This window comes from Aotus nancymaae, unplaced genomic scaffold, assembly GCF_030222135.1.
Source record: "Aotus nancymaae isolate 86718 unplaced genomic scaffold, 86718_ANA_hifiasm-v0.15.2.pri h1tg000038l, whole genome shotgun sequence".
NCBI lineage: Eukaryota > Metazoa > Chordata > Mammalia > Primates > Aotidae > Aotus > Aotus nancymaae.
This window is the reverse complement of record NW_026988452.1, coordinates 1462176-1482072: the sequence shown is the minus strand read 5'-3', so window position 1 is coordinate 1482072 and position 19897 is coordinate 1462176. Positions and strand designations below refer to the sequence as shown.

General features: G+C 46.8%; 1 protein-coding gene across 8 annotated transcripts in view; it reads left to right on the top strand.

The window, feature by feature from the left end:
• TRAK1 (trafficking kinesin protein 1) overlaps positions 1-19897 on the top strand; it is a 211292-nt gene that overhangs the window by 105960 nt on the left and 85435 nt on the right. For 7 of the 8 annotated variants that reach the window (XM_021666616.2, XM_064360104.1, XM_021666612.2 and 4 more), the window contains one exon: positions 2814-3008. Coding sequence is in view for 5 of the 8 variants with exons in the window: in XM_021666612.2 (XP_021522287.1) it covers positions 2814-3008 (195 nt within the window). In the remaining 3 variants the exon portion in view is untranslated. Of the gene's footprint in view, positions 1-2813; positions 3009-19897 lie in introns of those variants that run through there. The other variant, XM_021666615.2, reaches the window with a different exon arrangement.

Genomic DNA, 19897 nt, shown 5'->3' with positions numbered 1-19897 from the left:
GCTTGCTGTGACATCTCCCCTCGGAGGCAGAGAAGTCCCAGCAGTGAGATGTAGCCCCCCACCCCTCCAGGACTGAACTTCTTTCCTAAGGCTCCACGTAAAATCCTGCCTGTCCTGTCTCATTTTTAACCCTTTCCTTGCGTTTTGGAAAGCCGTGCTGACACCCTGGGTGGACGTGCTCTCTGGTGAAGTTTTGCATATTGAGTCGAGGGAGAGCTGTGGGAACTGGATGGTGGGGAGCTGCTGGAGGGTGGGTGCTGACAGGTGTTTGCAGTGGGTGCCTGCCCAAAGGGTGGCGAGTCATAATTATGCTCTTTTTTTCCCATGAATCCATATTTTTTTCATCTGCTGAATGGCCTTCTTAGCAGACACGAGGTCTTCGCTCTTCTTCCGGGCACATGTCCCGTGTTTACCTGAGTGTGTGCAGGCCCCGCAGTCCCGGCCTTGGCTCGAGCAGGGAGAACAGGGAAGGGACTGCTCCTCCCTGCCATTCGGGCTTTGGTTCTGCGGTGAATCCCTGCCCCAGCCCCTTCCTGCTCCCTCTGACAGCTGCCTCCCGCGTGGAGCGCGCCAGGATCTACCCCCACTGAGCGCACTGGTCATTTCCCGCGTGTGTGTAGACATGTGCCAGTGAGTGCTCATGTGGAAGGCTTTCCCCTTTAATGAGATCTTACCATGTTTAGGAAAACCTCACACTTTTATTCATCCTCAGCATCTCCTCTTTGTTTTCCCATTCGGTTGCGTGGTTTTATTTGTCACAAGTATTTTTTTTTCTCCTCTGCCCTCTCTAACAGCTTGGAGAGGGATGGAGACTGAAGCTTGAGTTTGGTCCTTCACTTGATCCAGGTTCTCGGTTTTGTTTTCTGCTTCAAAGCAAGAACATGGTACGGTGACTTTGATGAGAACTGACCTCCGGCCTAGCAAGACTTCTCATGCTTGTAATCCCAGCATTCTGGGGGCCAAGGCAGGAGGGTTGCTTGCGCCCAAGAGTTCAAGACCCACCTGGCAACATAGTGAGAGCTTGTCTCTACAAAAAGTAAAATTAGACCTCACAACATAGTGAGAGCTTGTCTGTACAAAAAGTAAAATGAGCTGGGTGTGGTGTGCACATCAGTGGTCCTGGCTACTCGAGAGGCCAACGTGGGAGGAACGCTTGAGGCCAGGAGGTCCAGGCTGCAGTGAGCCAAGATCGTGCCACTGCGTTCCAGCCTGGGCAACAGAGTGAGACACTGTCTTAAAAAAACAGAATCAACCTCAGTAATATTCTTATCTTTTGATTAATTTTTCTTTGTTGAAGACTCATTCCTAGAACAAAACACCAAGTTAACTCTCCTCTCTTGTCTAGCTGCGTACACCACAGGCACTTGGTTACCATTTATGGATTGACGAAGCCACCGCTGCTCCCATGGGCCGTCTCGTCACAGGTCTCAGATGCCTCCTGCAAAATGGGCTGATAGAGAGGATGATGTCAGAGTTACTTGATAGAGAGTTATCACTCACGCATTAGCACTTCCTTCAGTTTCTGCGTTCTCCTTTGATGAATAGCCCTGGGATAGAGAAGTAGGGTACCGTCCTGGCCGTGTCTGCCGTGTCGTCATGTAAAGGCCTGCATCCATGTGCTTTGTGTGAATTGGTTCTTCATCACAGGCATTCTCATGCACCCCTGAGCACAGCCTGGCCAAGAGCTGCGGGGTACAGGTGGAGGATTAAGGATTGCTGTGTATGGAAGTGTGCCCTCCCCCAACAGGATGAGTCAGATACTGAAATATCCTCAAGACACTTAATAAGTGTAGCAGCGGCTGGGTGTGACGGCTCACGCCTGTAATCCCAGCACTCTAGGGAGCCAAAGTGGGTGGATCACGAGGTCAGGAGTTCAAGACCAGCCTGGCCAATATGGTGAAACCCCATCTCTATTAAAAATACAAAACTTAGCTGGGTGTGGTGGTGTGTACCTGTAGTACCAGCTGCTTGGGAGACTGAGGCAGGAGAATTGCTTGAACCCAGAACACAGAGGTTGCAGTGAGCTGAGATCGCACCACTGCACTCATGCCTGGTGACAGAGCAAGACTCTGTCTCAAAAAAAATAAAAAATAAGTGTAGTAACTGAAGTTCTGAGAAAATGGCATGTCAGCATAGAAAGGGTAAGGCAGATTAATTCTGCCTGGTGTACTCAAAACACCAGTGTGTCAGGTGGTATTCCTTAAAGAATGGGCACCTGCTGGTGTAACTGCTGGATGCCCCCTAAGGATGTAAGTGTTGGAAGGGCAGGGCCGTGACTCTTGTGTTCACCGCTGTGTCTTCTCTGCCTCTGGTACTCAGGATACATATGGATGGATAGGTGGAAGGAAGGAAGTGTGGATGAATGAACAGATGAATGAATAAATTAAATGAAGGCAAAATTCTAGATGAGGGGTTAGCCCGAATGGTAAAAGAGTGTCAGGAAGAGGTTAGGCATATTGGTAAAATTAATACTGGTTTGGCTGAAGTGTAGAAAGCTTGAAGGAGAATGGCCGGAGAAAGGGTTGGAGGAAAGACTCAGATGATAAAAGCTCAAAAATTTTGATTTTTCTTCCTAAATAGTGGACACTAAACAGCCGGAGACATTTTGTGCAGGTCTTGGCCGTAAGCCTGCAAAATTCAAAGTTTCGAGAATGGAGTTTAAATTGGGAAAAGACTCCCGATCTAGCCTTGCCTGGCTTCTTCGTTCTGTAGATGAGTCACCGAAGGTGCGGCCGCAGGGCACAGGTTTAGTTAACCAGCAGCAGCAGGGGGTGGCCCCGCCCGGTGCTCACATCTCGTGGTCTTGTCTTCAGACGTGTGCAACAGCACCGACCTTCCGGAAGTCGAGATCATCAGCCTCCTGGAGGAGCAGCTGCCCCATTACAAGTTAAGAGCCGACACCATCTACGGTTATGACCACGACGACTGGCTCCATACACCGCTCATTTCTCCCGATGCCAACGTTGACCTCACAACCGAGCAAATTGAAGAGACGCTAAAATACTTCCGTAAGTAATTGTCCGTGTGTGTTGCGACGGCAGCGTCGGGACCAGTCCTTCTTAGCCATGGCCCCAAATAAGTTCTTGTTCTGGCTACCCTGTGCTGTGGCTTGCCACCTCTGGAAAGGTGGTCAAAGAAATGCAGCTGTAGGGGTTACCCACATCGAAGCTCCCAGTTTTAAATGCTCTGCATAGACATTTTAGAGGAGTGGGGACCAAGTAAGATTTTCATCCGATCCAACTTTTTATTTACTTATTTTTTGAGATGGAGCCTCGCTCTCTCACCCAAGCTGGAGTGCAATGGTGTGATCTCAGCTCACTGCAACCTTTGCCTCGTGGGTTCAAGCGATTCTCCTGCCTCAGCCTCCCAAGTAGCTGGGGGTACAGGCACATACCACCTTGCCTGGCTAATTTTTGCATTTTTAGTAAAGACGGGGTTTCACCATGTTGGCCAGGCTGGACTTAAACTCCTGACCTTAAGTGATCCACCCACGTTGGCCTCTCAAACTGCTGCGATTACAGGTGGGAGCCAACTTTTTTTTTTGTACTGTACGGAAGAGTTTGAAAATGTTCCTATTTCTGTTTCTTACCAAAAGTACCACAAGTCCTTAGAAACTCACTGGGAAGGAGTTTGTCTAAATTTAAAACCAAAGATATTGGGAACATCCAGGCTGCTCATTTATGTGGCACAGCAAGACGTGTGTACCAAGGCTGATAACTCTTGTGTGAAAGCTCACTAAGTGGTTATTCAGCGAGTCCAAATATCGCAGCAGCAGCAAACCTGTCGTGCTCATGGGCTGCAGAGCTGATACCTGGGAGGGTGAGCAGTACACTCGGCGAGGGTTTTCAGTGTGGCCATGATGGCCAGGGTGTGAAGCTGGATATTGCAGACTCGAAAAAAAAAGGATAATTTAAAAAATTAATACTTTATGTTTCTCATATTTATTTTTTAGAAGTAATTTCACTCTTTAAAAATTTATGGCAGCCAATAATTTACATATCTGCATATCACTGTGTCACTTAAAGTATAGCAATCCTCCTACCTGGAGATAACTTGGTTCAAAACCAGCTTACATCACATCTTGTAATTATTTTTTCTAATATAGGCTGATCTCTCCAATTTTATCTTATTTTTTTGAGACGGAGTTTCGCTCTTGTTACCCAGGCTGGAGTGCAATGGCACGATCTCGGCTCACCGCAACCCCCGCCTCCTGGGTTCAGGCAATTCTCCTGCTTCGGCCTCCTGAGTAGCTGGGATTACAGGCACACGCCACCATGCCCAGCTAATTTTTTGTATTTTTAGTAGAGACGGGGTTTCACCATGTTGACCAGGATGGTCTCGATCTCTTTACCTCATGATCCACCCGCCTCGGCCTCCCAAAGTGCTGGGATTACAGGCGTGAGCCACTGCGCCCGGCCCTCTCTAATTTTATTGAATTAGTGAGATCATTTATAATAAACAAGTTGGTGCTACAAGTTTCTCCTTCAGGGTACGTCTAGGGATGTTTTCAGGTTCTCTTCATTAGATATTAGTAAGAAAAAAAATTCTGCTTATATTGACTCATAAACCCTACAGAGTCTCTGTGAACGCTGCAGATAACCAGCTTCGATAGGGATAAAAACAGAATAATCCACACAGGGAGGCATGAGGCATGTTAGACTTATACTCGCATTCAAGTTGAAGCAAACCTCCTTGGCAGGTTTTGTATTGACTTTTTTCAGATTGTTGAAGTCTGCAAAAGAACTCACAGGAGAACAGTAGAGTTTGTAACAGAATTATTTTTTGGGAGCTCTCTCTGTGTTACTTACCTTCCCGTAGGAAACCCTCTTGTGAGTCTGTGGTACCTGTCACGGCCGTTTCTGCCACAGGAGGCTCCTGGTGCCCACTCATACGCTTTTGTTTTGAAACAGGGTTTTGCTGTGTTGCCCAGGCTGGGGTGCAGTGGTGCACATGCAGCTGACTGCAGCTTTGACTTCCTGGGCTCAAAGTAGCCAGGACTTCGTGTATGCACCATCATGCCCAGCTAACTGTTAATTTTTTTTTTTTTTGAGATCTCCCTATGTTGCCCAGGCTGGTCTCAAACTCTAGGCCTCAAACAATCCTCCTGCTTCAGCCTCCCAAAGTTCTAGGATTACAAGCGTAAGCCACTGCACTCAGCACCATTCACACTTTGATTAATCACTGGCATTTCCTTTGTAAGTGGAAGACCATCCTTGGGCAACACCGCACAATTTTCAGAGAACTTTTACACAAAGTGTCTCGTTTCATTCCGTAAAATACCTACAGTTGGGTAGGGATGGTTTCATTACGGGTTTTCAGAGAACTTTTACACAAAGTGTCTCATTTCATTCTGTAAAATACCTACCGTTGGGTAGGGATGGTTTCATTACGGGTAAAATAGATGTGGGAAAGGCTCAGTGCTTACTCTGTGACGCTGAGCCACAGTTTCTAAAATCTGTTTAACAGCAGACCTGAACAGAGAGAGTGTCTTTTTTGTTTGTTTGCTTGCTTTGTTTTTAGTTTATACAGCTAAGAAAAAAGAAGAAATCCTGGTGAGTTAGGCAGTAGATAACACAACTTATAATAAAACTGGAAAAAACAAAATAAACATTGAGCGGAGATTCTGAAAGTTCTTAGAGCATGCTTGCATCAAGCCGTCACTTAATTCTGTATCTTCTGTGGTTCCTGCTATTAGAGCAGCATAGCTATTTCCTGAATGTCTGTTAATTGAATGATCAGGTGTTAACTCCTAAATCCAGGACCCTGTGGAGCAGAGCTCTCACACTGAGGTCCTGCGACGCCTCACGGGTCTGCAGAGAGAATTTAGGGGTCCCGTGAACTAGTAAAGGGGAAGAAGTTACTTTTAGTTTTTATTGGCTTCTAACTGAACTGCAGCATTTCCTTTCATTATGAACGTAGACACACACAGCACAGTGGCGTTAGCAGCACCTGTGACGTTGTCGTCAGTAGATATCACAGATACTTTCACATCATGCTTCAGTGGAAACAGATACTTTGAATTCCTGCCTTCGCTCATCACTGCCATGAAATTACATTTGTTGCTAAGTGTGCTGATCGACCTTTCGTTTCATGTTCCTGTTGGGTAGGGCTGTTTTTTTATGGGTGAAATGGAAGTGTGGAAGGCTCAGTGCTGTGGCATGCGGAGTCATGGAATGAGTCTTATTTTATTTACTTAGATCTTTTTATTTCTTTTATTCTTAATAAAGAAGCACTTACCAGATGTCGCAGACTCCTTTGCTGTTGTTCGCACCCCGGAGCTTTTCAGGCTTTAGATGCAGTTGTTTCCCTTTGCAGTCCTTCGTATTTTATGTTACGTGTTCGAAATTTTCATCTGAAGAAGGGTCTGTGAGCCTTGCCAAACTGGCAGAGGGGTCGCCAGAAGGCACAGGTTCAGAGTCCTGCTGTGTGCCTGGTGCCCTTTTTGGGTTTCGTGTGTCTGTTCACACGTGTGTAACCCGGGAGACGCTGTGACTCACCAGTGTGCTGAGTCAGTTTTGAGGCGTGTGAGAAGACAAGGCACCTCCGTCGATGAGGGCAGAGGTTCTCGGTGGTGGGTGCGCATGGGGATAAGGAGCGCCGGGTTCTGATGCGCTCCCCTCGGTGAGGAGTCCTGGAGAGGAGGCCCAGCTACACGCTGCCGCGCACGTCAGATCAGGGCAGACACGGCTGCTTCCGGCACGCCATCCCCCGGGTAGAGACACGTGGCTTTACCTTTTAAAGGCGGCCCTCACTTGGCTTCCTAAGAAGAGGCGAGAAAGCTTTGGGCATCTGCCTTTACCAGGTGGTAGAATGACCTTGTCGGAGACGTTTTAGCACTTCTCCCAGTCAGGTGGATTTTTAACTCCTGAGTCTGGGAAACACAGAAAATTAAATGACCCAGAAAACAAATATACCCACAACCATGGGACATTTGGGAGAAGGCATAGTCAATATACAGCATTTGCAGTGTGCTGGGTAATCCTCAGAGTGGCCTGAATTTAACACTCTTGCTGTCCCCATTCTGCAGATGAGGACGGCGAGGCTCAGGGAAGTTAGGAAAAAGTCACAGGCCTAACAAGGTGAGGGCTCAGATTCAGACCTAGTTTGTCTGAATCCGTCTCTTGCCCAGTATCTCAGAGTAGCCACAAAGGGGACAAGACTTCCTGTTTAAGAATAAAACTCATCTGGTGAAATACAAAAAAACAAAACCCCATCAAAACCTTAGTTTTAGCATCTGTCAGTGGATTATTGGTAAAATAACGTGTCTCACATATTCAAAATTCATGTTTTTCATGGCTCAGGGCATTGTCCCAAGTGATGCTTAGCTCGACACAGCTTAATTTGAAGATGAAGTTTCCTTCTCCCCTGTGATTTTCACCTCCATCCTGTGGCCTGTAGGTTACACTTCCCTAATCCCTGGTGGAAATGACCGTGTGTGTGTTAGACTTCTGCAGTCACGTACCAGGCAGCAGACACCAGCCGTGAAAGCTGCTGCACCGGCCGTCAGGTGGCTGTGGGACTCTGGTTCCTTCTTCCAGGGGCTGCTGTATGTAACTCTTTTGTTAAGCAGCATTGATTGAGAAAAATATAAAATCCGTATCTCGCCTGCGTATGATCTGCTGACCGCCCTCCCTCTGCGTTTACCTGCAGCGGTCTTTTTCCTAAGAAAAGAAGGTTACAAAACACATGAGAGTTTCTCAAAACACTGTAAAGCAGACGATGGAACGGTGTTTTGAGCAACTCTCATTTGTTTAGAAACAAATGAATTAGCTGAAAGTATTTACCAAGCGACTGGTGTTACCTCTAATCCTTTGAAGACTTGTTTGCATTCCAGCTCAGGCTTTCTGACTAAGGAGATAAAATCATCTCCTGGACTATTTATTTTTGCCATGACCTAACCCAAGGACTTTGCACTGGGTCGGACCAGTGCAGGCGGCTCCCCAGGCCTTGGGCGCCATCCTGCCCCGAGTTGCCTACCTCGCTGACGTGGGAGGAGGGAGTGGCGTCTGGGAACCTGCATGTTAAACCAGCTCCCTTGCCATTTTAACTTCAAAGAATTGAATTTAAAATTCAACAGCAACAACAAAGACCTTCGATCTAGTCCAGCATCGTTGTTCACATGGCGTCCCTGAGGCGCGGTGTACTGACTGGCATAGCTGGGGTATGTGGGGCCAGGAATTGTGTGTGCCTCTCCCCTCTCCTCACCCGAGCACTCTGGAGCGTGTCCATAGAGTGGAGCCTGCATACCCCCATTTCCGCCTTTCCTCATTCACGTGTGTCCACACGATCACAGCCGTAGCAAGCGTTTATACCGCTGGTTTTATCGGTGTGCACAACGAAACTCGTGTGTTTTATTCATACAGGCCTCACCCCAGGAGAGTGGAGATTTGCTCAAGATAAGGCACGATGGCCGGGCGCGGTGGCTCACGCCTGTCATTCCAGCACTTTGGGAGGCCGAGGTGGGGGGATTGCTTGAAGACAGGCATTTGAGACCAGCCTTCGCCACAAAACGAGACCCCTTCTCTACAAAAAAAAAAAAGAGAGAGAGAGAAAGAAAGCAAAAATGAGAAAACATGAGAAGCCTCATCCAGAGTATTCCCACTGGGAGTCTTTACCCTCTGTACAGAAGAGGGAACAAAACTGACGCGATCTCCGCCCTCAGGGCACTCCCTGCACAGCAGGGACAGTAGGTGAAAGGAGCGTGACACGTAGGTAGGTAGGTGAGGGAGTTCTGCTTTCGGCCTGTATTTGTGTGGAATGGGACGTCCACACAAACACGGCACCCTAGCTCTCCTCCGCTGACTAGTCATCCTGGGTTTTTGTCCACGTTTTCGGCCAAGCCCCTTTCTCTCTCCGATGCGCTTAGATGTGGACGCGCACTGGTCCTCCGGCATGGGGTCCCCTCTTGCCCACAACTTCTTTGCTTTGCCTGTTGCCTCTGCAGCGGTGGCTTCGTCTCTCTCCTGCCCCGGTGTGTTGCCAGAATCTCACAGAAGCTGAACGTGTGCTTGTCATCCTCGCCCCAGCTCTTCCTGCCACCTGCCTGGCTTCCACAGGACCCCAGGGCGGACACGCCTCAGGCCCTCACCAGTGACCCTGTCCATTCTCAGAGACGCCTTCCCCTGCCCACCTCAGTCCGCAGATACTACATTTGCACCTCAGTCCTGGTTCTGAAACCTGCTGTTTTTTGTCACAAAGAAGTCACGGAACCTCTCTGTGCTTCGGTTTCCTTTTTTGTGGGTTTGAGGAAGATTCTGTGGCTTCGTTGGTGATGACGTGGCGGAGAGCCAGGGCCCATTTCTGATTTTCAGAGTGAAGAAGGAGGCGTGTATAGGGAACTGTGATGCCAACCCTGTTTTCAGCTCTTCGTGCCTGTCCTTGTAATGAACACAAATGATCCTTAACATGTTAGGTTTTAAAAATAATATTTTTGTGGCTCACACTTATAATCCCAGTGCTTTGGGAGGCCGGAGGCGGGAGGATTGCTTGAAACAAGGAGTTTGGGACCAACCTGGGCAACATAGGGAAACCCCCATTACTACAAAAAACTGTATTTGTTAAATTAGCCAGGTGGTACATGCCTGTAGTCCTAGCTACTCGGGAGGCTGAGGTGAGCAGGTCACTCGAGCCCAGGAGTTCAAGGCTGTAGTGAGCTATGATCGTGCCACTGCATTTCAGCCTGGGCAATTGCGTGAGACTCTGTTTCAATAAAAGAGAAAAATAAATAAAATATTTCTTTTCTTTTTTTTTTTTGAGATGGAGTCTGGCTCTGTTGCCCAGACTGGAGTGCAGTTGCACGATCTTTTCTCACTGCAACCTCCACCTCCCGGGTTCAAGCGATTTTCCTGCCTCAGTCTCCCGAGTAGCTGGCATTACAGGCACATGCCACCACACCAGGCTAATTTTTGTATTTTTAGTAAAGACAGGGTTTCACCTTGTTGGCCAGGCTGGTCTCAAACTCCTGACCTCAGGTGATCCACCCCCCTCCACCTCCCAAAGTGCTGGGATTACAGGCATGAGCCACTGCTCCCGGCCAAAATAATATTTCTTTCTATCACAAAAGTTTGCTGATTTTAGGTGATTTCGAAAATAAAAACAAAAAGATGACTAACATAGCAATCGCTACTCACTTTTTGTGAGATTTTCCTAGATTTCTTTTTGTTTTATTCTGCAACATTTACATATTTAAGGACATAATACTTTTAAAATAAGTATTATATGTTGACCCCTGGCATTAAATCTCTTAAAAAACACAATTTTCACCATTACTTAATATTCTGTCAATTATATTTGACCATTGATCTACGATTAGGAATCCACGCTGTTTCTGCTTCCCCAAATAACACGTGGACGAATACCCTTTCGCTTCCGGGTATCAGGCCGGATAGTACTTACCAGCAATTTGCCTGAAAACACTGAATCCGGTCTTCAAGAGGCCTAAACGCATCCTAGAGATTTTTTATTAGATGGCCGAGGAGGGATGTCTTACCTCTTTCTTAGCGAATGTGTGGAAAATAGCGACTAGGTGATGGCCGGGAAGGAGAAGACTAAAGTTGGTGTGAATACGGTATGTCATTTCAGGAAATATGAGTCGTTTCCCTTAAATTCAAAGTGTTATCAAGAGATCCGCTTCTCAAACTGTCGCAGGGCGGTTTTGTGGGGGAGAGCAGTAATGTATGTTACTTGTGGAGTTTCACTAGAATTGAGAGAGACACCTGATCCCCGTGTGGGTTGGGTAATGTCGCTTTAGAGTGAAGGTTTTCTTCTTCCGAGGGGCTCTGAGAGGAGAGGAAGTGACCACAGACTCTCAGTCCTGTGTTAGGGTGCGTTTCTTAATCATTCACCGATTAAATATGTGACCTTGGGCAAATCACTTATCACTGCATTGAGACTCGGTTTCTTATCTGGAAATTAATCAGCATTAAATATTTTATGGTTCTCTGAGTGTTTCTTTGAGAGTTTTTCACTCTCTGGTTAATGGTATCCCATGATGAAGGTTTTAAAATTGTTTTTTATTTTATGGCCATCTAGTTTTTCTATGTTGCAAAATAGGAATTAAGAGAATAGAGACTTTTAATTTTTGTTTTATAAAAATTGTAGTGTTGATTTCTTTTTCAAATGCAAGTGCTATTAAATTGCCTTCAGTTCATAATCTAGGGAATATCTTCTAAGTATTCTCAGAACACTATAGAAATATGCACTTAACTCTCTAGCATGTTTTAAATTACCCAGGACTTTTCTTGTTAAGATTTAGATATGTACTAGGCTTAAATTCTAAAAGATTACAAATTGCTTAAAATGATTTTCATCTTCATAGAGCAAATGAATGGAGCAGAGTCCATGTCTGCTTGATGGACAGCATCCTCACCCCAGGGCCTCGTGTTGAACAGGTGCCTAATAAATGCTTCTTAAATAAGTGAAAATGCAGAGACACGATTTTAAATTTTAAAAATAAACTCTATCTTTTCTTATCTTTTTTCATAAAAGCAAAACAAGATTTAAAACCCACACATAGAATAACAGGATCATTCTATCTGTTGCCACCTTTTGAAAGCCACGTGTAGAATAACAAGATCATTCTGTTACCACCTTCCAAAGATTGCCTTCATTTAATTAAAGTCCAAGTGAAACAAAAATAGAGACACTGGCCAGACGTGGTGGCTCGCACCTGTAGTCCCAGCATCCAGGAGGCTAAGGCAGGGTGAGTTTGAGAGCAGCCTGGGCAGCATGATGAGGTTCCATCTCTATTTAAAACATGAAAAGTGCTGGCAGTACGGAATGCAGTGACCTATACAAATTAAATGAATAAACGGCACATAGTGCTGCCTTCCGAAGGGGAGAGCGGTCAATAATTTTATTACTTTATGAGGTGGTGACCTAAAAGAGAGCAGTGTGTGTGTGTATGTGCATGTGCGTGTGCGCGCGTGTGTGCGTGTGTTTGTGTGTATGTGTTTGTGTGCGTGCGCATGTGTGTGTGCGTGTGTGTTTGTGTGCGTGTGTGTGTGCGTTTGTGTGTGCGTGTGTGTGTTTGTGCGTGTGTGTGTGTGGGGGGGTACCTCTTGGAACATTGAGGAGTCTGTTATCACCTAGACGTGTGTGTGGTGAGGCAGGGTTGAATGAAGGAAGGAAGGATAAATTGTCTGGGTGTAGTGGAGGTTGTACTGAATTGGGAAGGAAATCTAATTGCCAGGAACTTTTCATTATCATTTGCTAACAAAGCTAATGGCAAGACGTATACATTATAATGTATGTATAAGTCATTACCAAGAATTTCTCTTGTGTAAATGTCCAAGTACTCTGGGTATGTCTTTTCTGCCATCCCCAAGCTCTGGGGCCTTTTTTTTTTTTTACAGGCTGGAACCTAAGTGAGCCCTGGGGTTGTGCCTTCTCTCTTTTCTCTTACTCACTGCTCCGATAAGCAGACTCTTCCTTGGGCCCATTTTTCACCGCTGTTAGCTGACACTGACGTCTGCGAGATCGAAGGTAGAAGCAGAGACACGCTGGAGCACAGTCATTTCCTCCAGGGCAGCCATGTGCAGTCACGATGGCTCCGCCCAGGTGTGGCCCTGGCGCCAGGTACTGAGTGGAATCGAGGGTGCCCGTCTTGGGGAGGTAATCAAAGGCAGCCCCATGCCAGGGTGCAGGACAGCACCAGGAGCCTTGCACAGCGTCTGGTGAGCACTGCAGCCAGGTACTCGTACTGGTCAGCAGACCCACCCTCATGGTCCCTGGGCATACTTTGTCCCCTGCCGCCTGTCAGCTTTCAGTTCTTTCTCATCAAACCAGATTCCAATGTTGAGTGTTTTTTTTTTTCTTTTTAAGAAGAAAAATGCCTGGCAAGCAATTCTGTACAGATTGACAGTTTTTCTTTCTCGTGTTATTTCATATTTGTCAGCGTATCTAAGACAAAGCTGGAACGGACTCAGGTGGGAAACTGACATGACAGCTCACTAACATTCCGCCCCTGTGATGGGCTCAGGCTACTGCGGTGCAGCTGACTTTTGGCATGAGTGGAACACGGGGCCATTCGAGCTTCTGGTTTACTTGTGTTTTGAGGCCTGTGGCACCTGCTGCGTGACCTGCTGGACACGGGAGTGAGATTTCCCATTCAGCCTCCCCGGCTGGGAGGAGGCAGCTCAGAACTGTGCAGGCTGCGCACTGCTGCCCCCGCACACCCGAGCTCTTCTCTCTGTCCTTCTCAGAGGTAAGGTGGATGGTAATGAGAACTGCATGGAGGCCAGGATGCGCGTTGGCTCCTGAGTGCTCTGCCGAATCCGTCCCCCTGCTTTTGGATGTGTTCTGTAAAAGCCGGGCTTTGTTACCCGACCTTCCCCTGGAGGTGGGTTGGTGCCTGCTTCTCCTGTGCCTGAAATGAGGAGGAGATGGTTTGGGAGGGGTAGCTGACAGCAAGCTGTTCATTAGCAGCCTGCCTTCTGCCGTGGGTGCTGTGACTGGCAGCGGCAACATTTTAAAAAACAAAGATCAGAAAGAGAACTCTGCAGAAAGAAGCACCCTGTTCGGTTACTTTCTGAAGCAAGCAGAAGGAAGGCCTGCTTTCAAGGCTGTCTTTCACGTGAGCCCCATGGCCCCCTCAAGGACAGAAGGTTCGGAAGCCTCTTCCGGGTCTTCCTCTCTTCCACTGTGGCACACAGGTGCCCTGACCAACAGGGAGGAAAGCTCTGGAGACTGGGAGCAGGTTCAAGAGGGGACTTGGGACCTCCAGGGGCTCTGTGTGCCAGCAGGAAGGAGGAGCACTGGGGATGAGTAGGAACTGGAGGTCGTTTTGTTCAGCCACATCGAGGCCCGGCGTGCCCATGCTGGTCACCTGTGAGGCGCGGGGAGGTGGGATGTGGCGAGGTCTGTGAGGTCTGAGACACGGGCAGACTCATCACTGCATCGTTTCTATCCCGTATCGCTCATTGTTAGCGTTCCTTCCTCTTTTTCATGTATTACGTAAATTGAAATACATACTCACACAGCTAATAAGTAACTTATTATTAAGTTCTTTTAAACATTTAAATTTGATTACAAATACATTTACTTAGACCTGCCTTAACATCACAGACCAAATCTGTCAGATTCTCTTAAATACTCACGAAAGAGAACATGCAGGTCTTGTAGCAGCGACAGCAAAACTCCTGATGACGCTTAACATAAGCGTCGGTACTGTGGGTCTGAGTCATTTCTTTGTGATTTCTGAACCTATTTCATATTTTTCCAGTGGTCTAGTAACCTTAACAGATTTTAAAGAAAGTGTGATCTCAGCAACTATGTTAGATTCCTGGGGCTGCCATACAAATTACCACAAACTTGGTGGTGTAAGACCAAATTTATTCTCTCACAGTTCTGGAGGTCAGGAGTTCGAAGTCAAGGTGTTAGCACTGCTGGTTCCTTCTGGACGCTCTGAGGAAGAACTGTTCCCTGCCCCCCTCACGGTTTCTGGTGGCTGCCGGCCGTCCTCGGCATTCCTTGGCTTGTGGCCTCATCCCTCCAGGCTCTGCTCTGTCTTCACGTGGCCCTCTCTTCTGTGGGCCTTTTCTGCTCTTCTCTTCTGAAGACACTTGTCATTGGATTTAGGGCCCACCTCAATCCAGGATGATGCCATCTCAAGACTTTTAACTGAATTACACCGGCAGGGCCAGGCGCGGTGGCGCGTGCCTGTAATCCCAGCTACTCAGGAGGCTGAGAAGCTTCTCAATTTGTTTTCTCTGTGAGGTGCTAACTTGAGTCTTTGTCTTCTTTAATTGTACCTCTTCTTTTTTTTCATTCAAATTCCATTAGCAAATAATCCTCTGATGCTTTCTCGTTCACTTACTGAGAAGTGGAAGAGGCTTAGGACGGGATCGTTTCTGGTTTATGTCCAGATGCTTTTGGTATGCAGTCCTGGCAAATGACTTAAACCACGAAGACCCCTTTCCTTGTCTCCACAGTGGGAGAGTCGTTAGGTCGCAGGAGTCTGAGGATTAAGTGAGATATAAAGTACTGAACGCCTGGAATACAGTCGGCACTTCCCGAACGGGGCGGCTGACCAGGTGGCCGCGAGGCTTGCTGGGGCTGCTCCTGGGACCCGTTCTTATTCCTGACTTTCTGGTGGCAGTGATGGAGGAGCGTAGGGTCATGGTAGGAAGGAGGCTGCTTTTTCAGCTGCAGTGAACCTGGGCTGAGGAAGGGCTGTAACCCTCAGGAGCGCTGGGACTCTTGTGTGAAGGAAGGTGGATTTGATGCCAGATAGACGGGTTTTAATTGTGAAGCTCTGCAGAGCTGTGCACAGATGACTTTGTCTTTCCGAGCACATAAAATAGTTTTGGTGCAGTTCACTTTGAAATTGCTCGAAGCTCATAAAAATCCCCCTAAATGATGCTGCTTCCTTTGCGCTTATTTTATACGCTGTTCTGTTTCTTTCCCGTTTTCTTAAAAAGTGAATTAAATATGTGCAGCCTGTGGACTTGACATAAGCTGTGCTCAGTCACGTGTTGTCGCTGTGTAGAAATGGTCTCACTCCTGCCTCACCCCACCTGTCACTCCTGCTCCGTGCTGTGAACTCAGTGCCTTTGAATCAGTTATTCCGGGAAAAGCTTATAAATGGCATTTCTACCTCATTTCCCTAATTATAGCTTAGGAATTTGTACCCTCTTTTTAATTGTTTATTTCCTGATAATTCCCCCCCCTTAAAAAAAAAAAAGAATTAGAGTGATGAAGATGAACCCAACTAACATTTATTGTAAACTCACTTTGCCCCAGGCACCGTGCTGGGTGCTCTGCCGTGCACCAATTGCTTATAGCTTCACCTGTCTCTGTGGAATGTATTCTAATCACCCCCATTTAGCAGATGAGACTGATGTGTCTAACAAGGTCACAGACAGGAAAACAAAGAGCCTGAACCAAACCTCGGACTGACTCCGAAAGCCCATGCGCCTAACTATGAAATCTGTTATTTTTACTCGTTTTGTGGCAATGGGGTAGGGATAAAATGTTAAACAGATTCCTAGTGCTGTGAGGTAAATGTGCCAAGCTTCGCGTAAAGGGTTTCCATCAAACCAAAAAAGCAAGCAGATGAGGGGTTCGTATCCTTGTCTTTTTATTTAACTTTAACAAAATTCATTCTTATAATTTGAGAACATATTGTTCCAAATAGATCGGATTATTTCATTAGAATGTATTTGTTTCTTGATTCTGTTACACATAAAATTATATGTGGAGAAAACATGTGCCAAGAGATGGCTGGGATTTCAGTAAGAGAGAGGCTTCTAGTGAAAGCTAATCTTTTATAGAACTCTTAGGACCCCTTGAACCCTGCTGAAGTGTTATGTTTCTTCAGTTGTGCTAAATTTCATAGAATGTCAGTTTTTTCTGTCTATTATATTTAATATTCACTGCATTTTAATTTTTTTTAAATTATATAAGTAACACATGCTGATCGATGGGTAAAATGGCTAGCAGTCTGTAAGTAAGACACACAGTTGTGATCTTCCACCTCCTCTCCTCCACAAAGGAGCTACTTTAACATGTTAGTATGTATTTCCTTCCAAAACATTACATGCAGTTTTGAAAATTTCACAACTGCCTAATTAAGAATGGGCAAAGGAGCTGAGCCTGGTGGCTCATGCTTATAATCCCGGCACTTTGGGAGGCCGAGGTGGGCAGTTCACTCGAGGTCAGGAGTTTGTGACCAGACTAGCCAACATGGTGAAATCTCATCTGTACTAAAAACACAAAAAATTGGCTGGGTGTGGTGGCATGCACCTGTAATCCCAGCTACTCGGGAGGTGGAGGCATGAGAATCGCTTGACCCTGTGGTCGGAGGTTGCAGTGAGCCGAGATCGTGCCACTGCACTCCAGCTTGGACAATGGAGCGAGACTCCGTCTCAAAAACAAAAAACAAAAAACAAAAGTTTTGTGCATTTTTCAACAAAGATCTTTGATATGATTTGTAAATAATAAAAAATTTATCCATTACATTTTCATGCATTAGCAAAATTTTCAGTTGCTAAAACTCAAAAACATGTTGATGCTACTAGATTTTATTTACACCTCGTTTACTTTTCTGTAAGTAGATACAGCTCTTCCAAATGTAATCAGTTCCTCAACTTTCATGGTGTTCTTCAGAAGCATCAGTCTTCTCAAGACGATGAATATTACACATTGTACCGAACAAGCATCCGATTTCAGCACGTGGGCCTAATGTTTAGTTGGGTCATAAGGAAGAACACACACGAGCCACTGAAACCCTTTTCCCGGGAGGGACAACACTGTGTCTGCCTAAGTTTGAAATCTCCTGGATTAATGCACCCAGCGGTCCCCTACCCCCAATTCTGTGAAATTTGTCGATATGTGTTCAAGGAAGATCAAAAATGCTGCAACAGTGAATGAAATGTTCTCTGAGGAACTCTCACCTATTGGCTCCAGGAACTTAGGTGATTAGTTCTTCTGAGTAAGAAAGATTCTGCTCTGTAAAAAATTATTGTATCCAAAGTTCACTGATTTATGCACCGACTACACTGTGTCCCTGGTCTGGAAACCATTTCATCTCAACAAAGAGGAAAAAATACCTTCCGTCTTCTCTCGCCCTTAAGAAAAGTATCCAGATGCTTCTTCAGCAGCTGATGGCCTTGTTCTTGGTGAAAAGCAGTATTGTAGTTCACCCACCCGTCTTGCCATTCCTCCAGAGTTATTAATACTTGGTTTCTCTGACCTCAGCAGTGGGATACTCTTCCATACCAAGTGAAGCTCTTGTATCATCCATAGTTTCATAGATAGCATTGTCTCACAAGCGTATGTTTTTAATGCCTTTACTGGTTTATTACGAAGGATACTGCAAAGGATGCAGATGAAGAGCTGTGTAGCTGCAGGAACCGCCATGTGTTCAGCCATTGGGAGGTTTGTCTGACTTTCATGTGATGCTTTGGGAGTTTGCATTTCCTGTTCCTCTATTTTATTTTTTTAGTTTTTGAGGTAGGGTCTCACTCTGTCATCCTGGCTGCAGTGCAGTGGCATGATCACGTCTCTCTGCAACTTTGAACTCCTGGCTCAGGTGATCCTCCGGCCTTAGCCTCCCAGGTACCTGGGACTACAGGCATGTTGCCACCATGCCTGGCTGGTTTAAAAACATTTTTTTGTAGAATTGAAGTTTGGCTGTGTTGCCCAGGTTGGTCTCGAACTCCTGGCCTCAAACTATCCTTGCTTCTTGGCCTCCCAAAGTGGTAGAATTACAGGCATGAGCCAATGCAGCCAGCCCGCCGGTTCCTTTATTAAATCATTTTGCAGATTCTTATTTGACCTCCCCCACCCTGATTGGATGGAACTGGTAAACACTGCCGATGTTTTCGGAGGTAGTTGTTAACTATTTGCCTGTTTATGATGCGCATCATCTTTTTGTAAATACCTTAAGGAACTTTAAACAAAACCTCAGAAAAACTCGGGACTCCGGCCTCTGTTGTGGACGTCTTGAGGTGAACATGTCTTGAGGTGAACGTCTGAGGGGGCTGTTTGGTGGTTTGCAGTGGGGCTCTTGAGAGGCACCATCGTGGTCAGAGATAGGATGAGATGAAAGATGAGAGGGAGGGATGAGATGTGTCAGACAGCGGGGCAGTTATAAGAAAGGGATAAAGATCGTTGTCTGCTGACTTTAAATGGGTGCACGTCCTAGAAGACCGAAAACGTATCCTCAAGTTGGGCTCAGGGAGAGGGAGTAAGGTAAGTGAGGCAGGCTGATACCCACTTTGACCAGAAAGAACGTGCAGTTGGGCTGGGGGTGCTTTGGAGGAGGAAGAGATGAGGCCAGAGGGCCACAGGTCCCCAGGGAATGAGTGGCAGCCAGAGGACACCATGGCTGGGCATGGCATCATTGCCTTGTCCCTACGTTTTCTGGACTTTTCACCCTGTTAACAATTTTAGCCAAAGTTCATCGTCAACATCAGTGGTTCCCGGCCCCATGCAGGATGGTTCCTTTAGCCAAAGTTCATCGTCAACATCAGCGGTTCCTCTGCCCCATACAGGATGGTTCCTTTAGCCAAGATTCATCGTCAGCATCAGTGGTTCCTCTGCCCCATACAGGATGGTTCCTTTAGCCGAAGTTCATCGTCAGCATCAGCGGTTCCTCTGCCCCATGCAGGATGGTTCCTTTAGCCAAGATTCATCGTCAGCATCAGCGGTTCCTCTGCCCCATACAGGATGGTTCCTTTAGCCGAAGTTCATCGTCAACATCAGTGGTTCCCGGCCCCATGCAGGATGGTTCCTTCAGCCAAGATTCATCGTCAGCATCAGCGGTTCCTCTGCCCCATACAGGATGGTTCCTTTAGCCAAGATTCATCGTCAGCATCAGCGGTTCCTCTGCCCCATGCAGGATGGTTCCTTTAGCCAAAGTTCATCGTCAACATCAGCGGTTCCTCTGCCCCATACAGGATGGTTCCTTTAGCCGAAGTTCATCGTCAGCATCAGCGGTTCCTCTGCCCCATGCAGGATGGTTCCTTTAGCCAAGATTCATCGTCAGCATCAGCGGTTCCTCTGCCCCATGCAGGATGGTTCCTTTAGCCAAAGTTCATCGTCAGCATCAGCGGTTCCTCTGCCCCATACAGGATGGTTCCTTTAGCCGAAGTTCATCGTCAGCATCAGCGGTTCCTCTGCCCCATGCAGGATGGTTCCTTTAGCCAAGATTCATCGTCAGCATCAGCGGTTCCTCTGCCCCATGCAGGATGGTTCCTTTAGCCAAGATTCATCGTCAGCATCAGCGGTTCCTCTGCCCCATGCAGGATGGTTCCTTTAGCCAAGATTCATCGTCAGCATCAGCGGTTCCCTGCCCCATGCAGGATGGTTCCTTTAGCCGAAGTTCATCGTCAGCATCAGTGGTTCCTCTGCCCCATGCAGGATGGTTCCTTTAGCCAAGATTCATCGTCAGCAT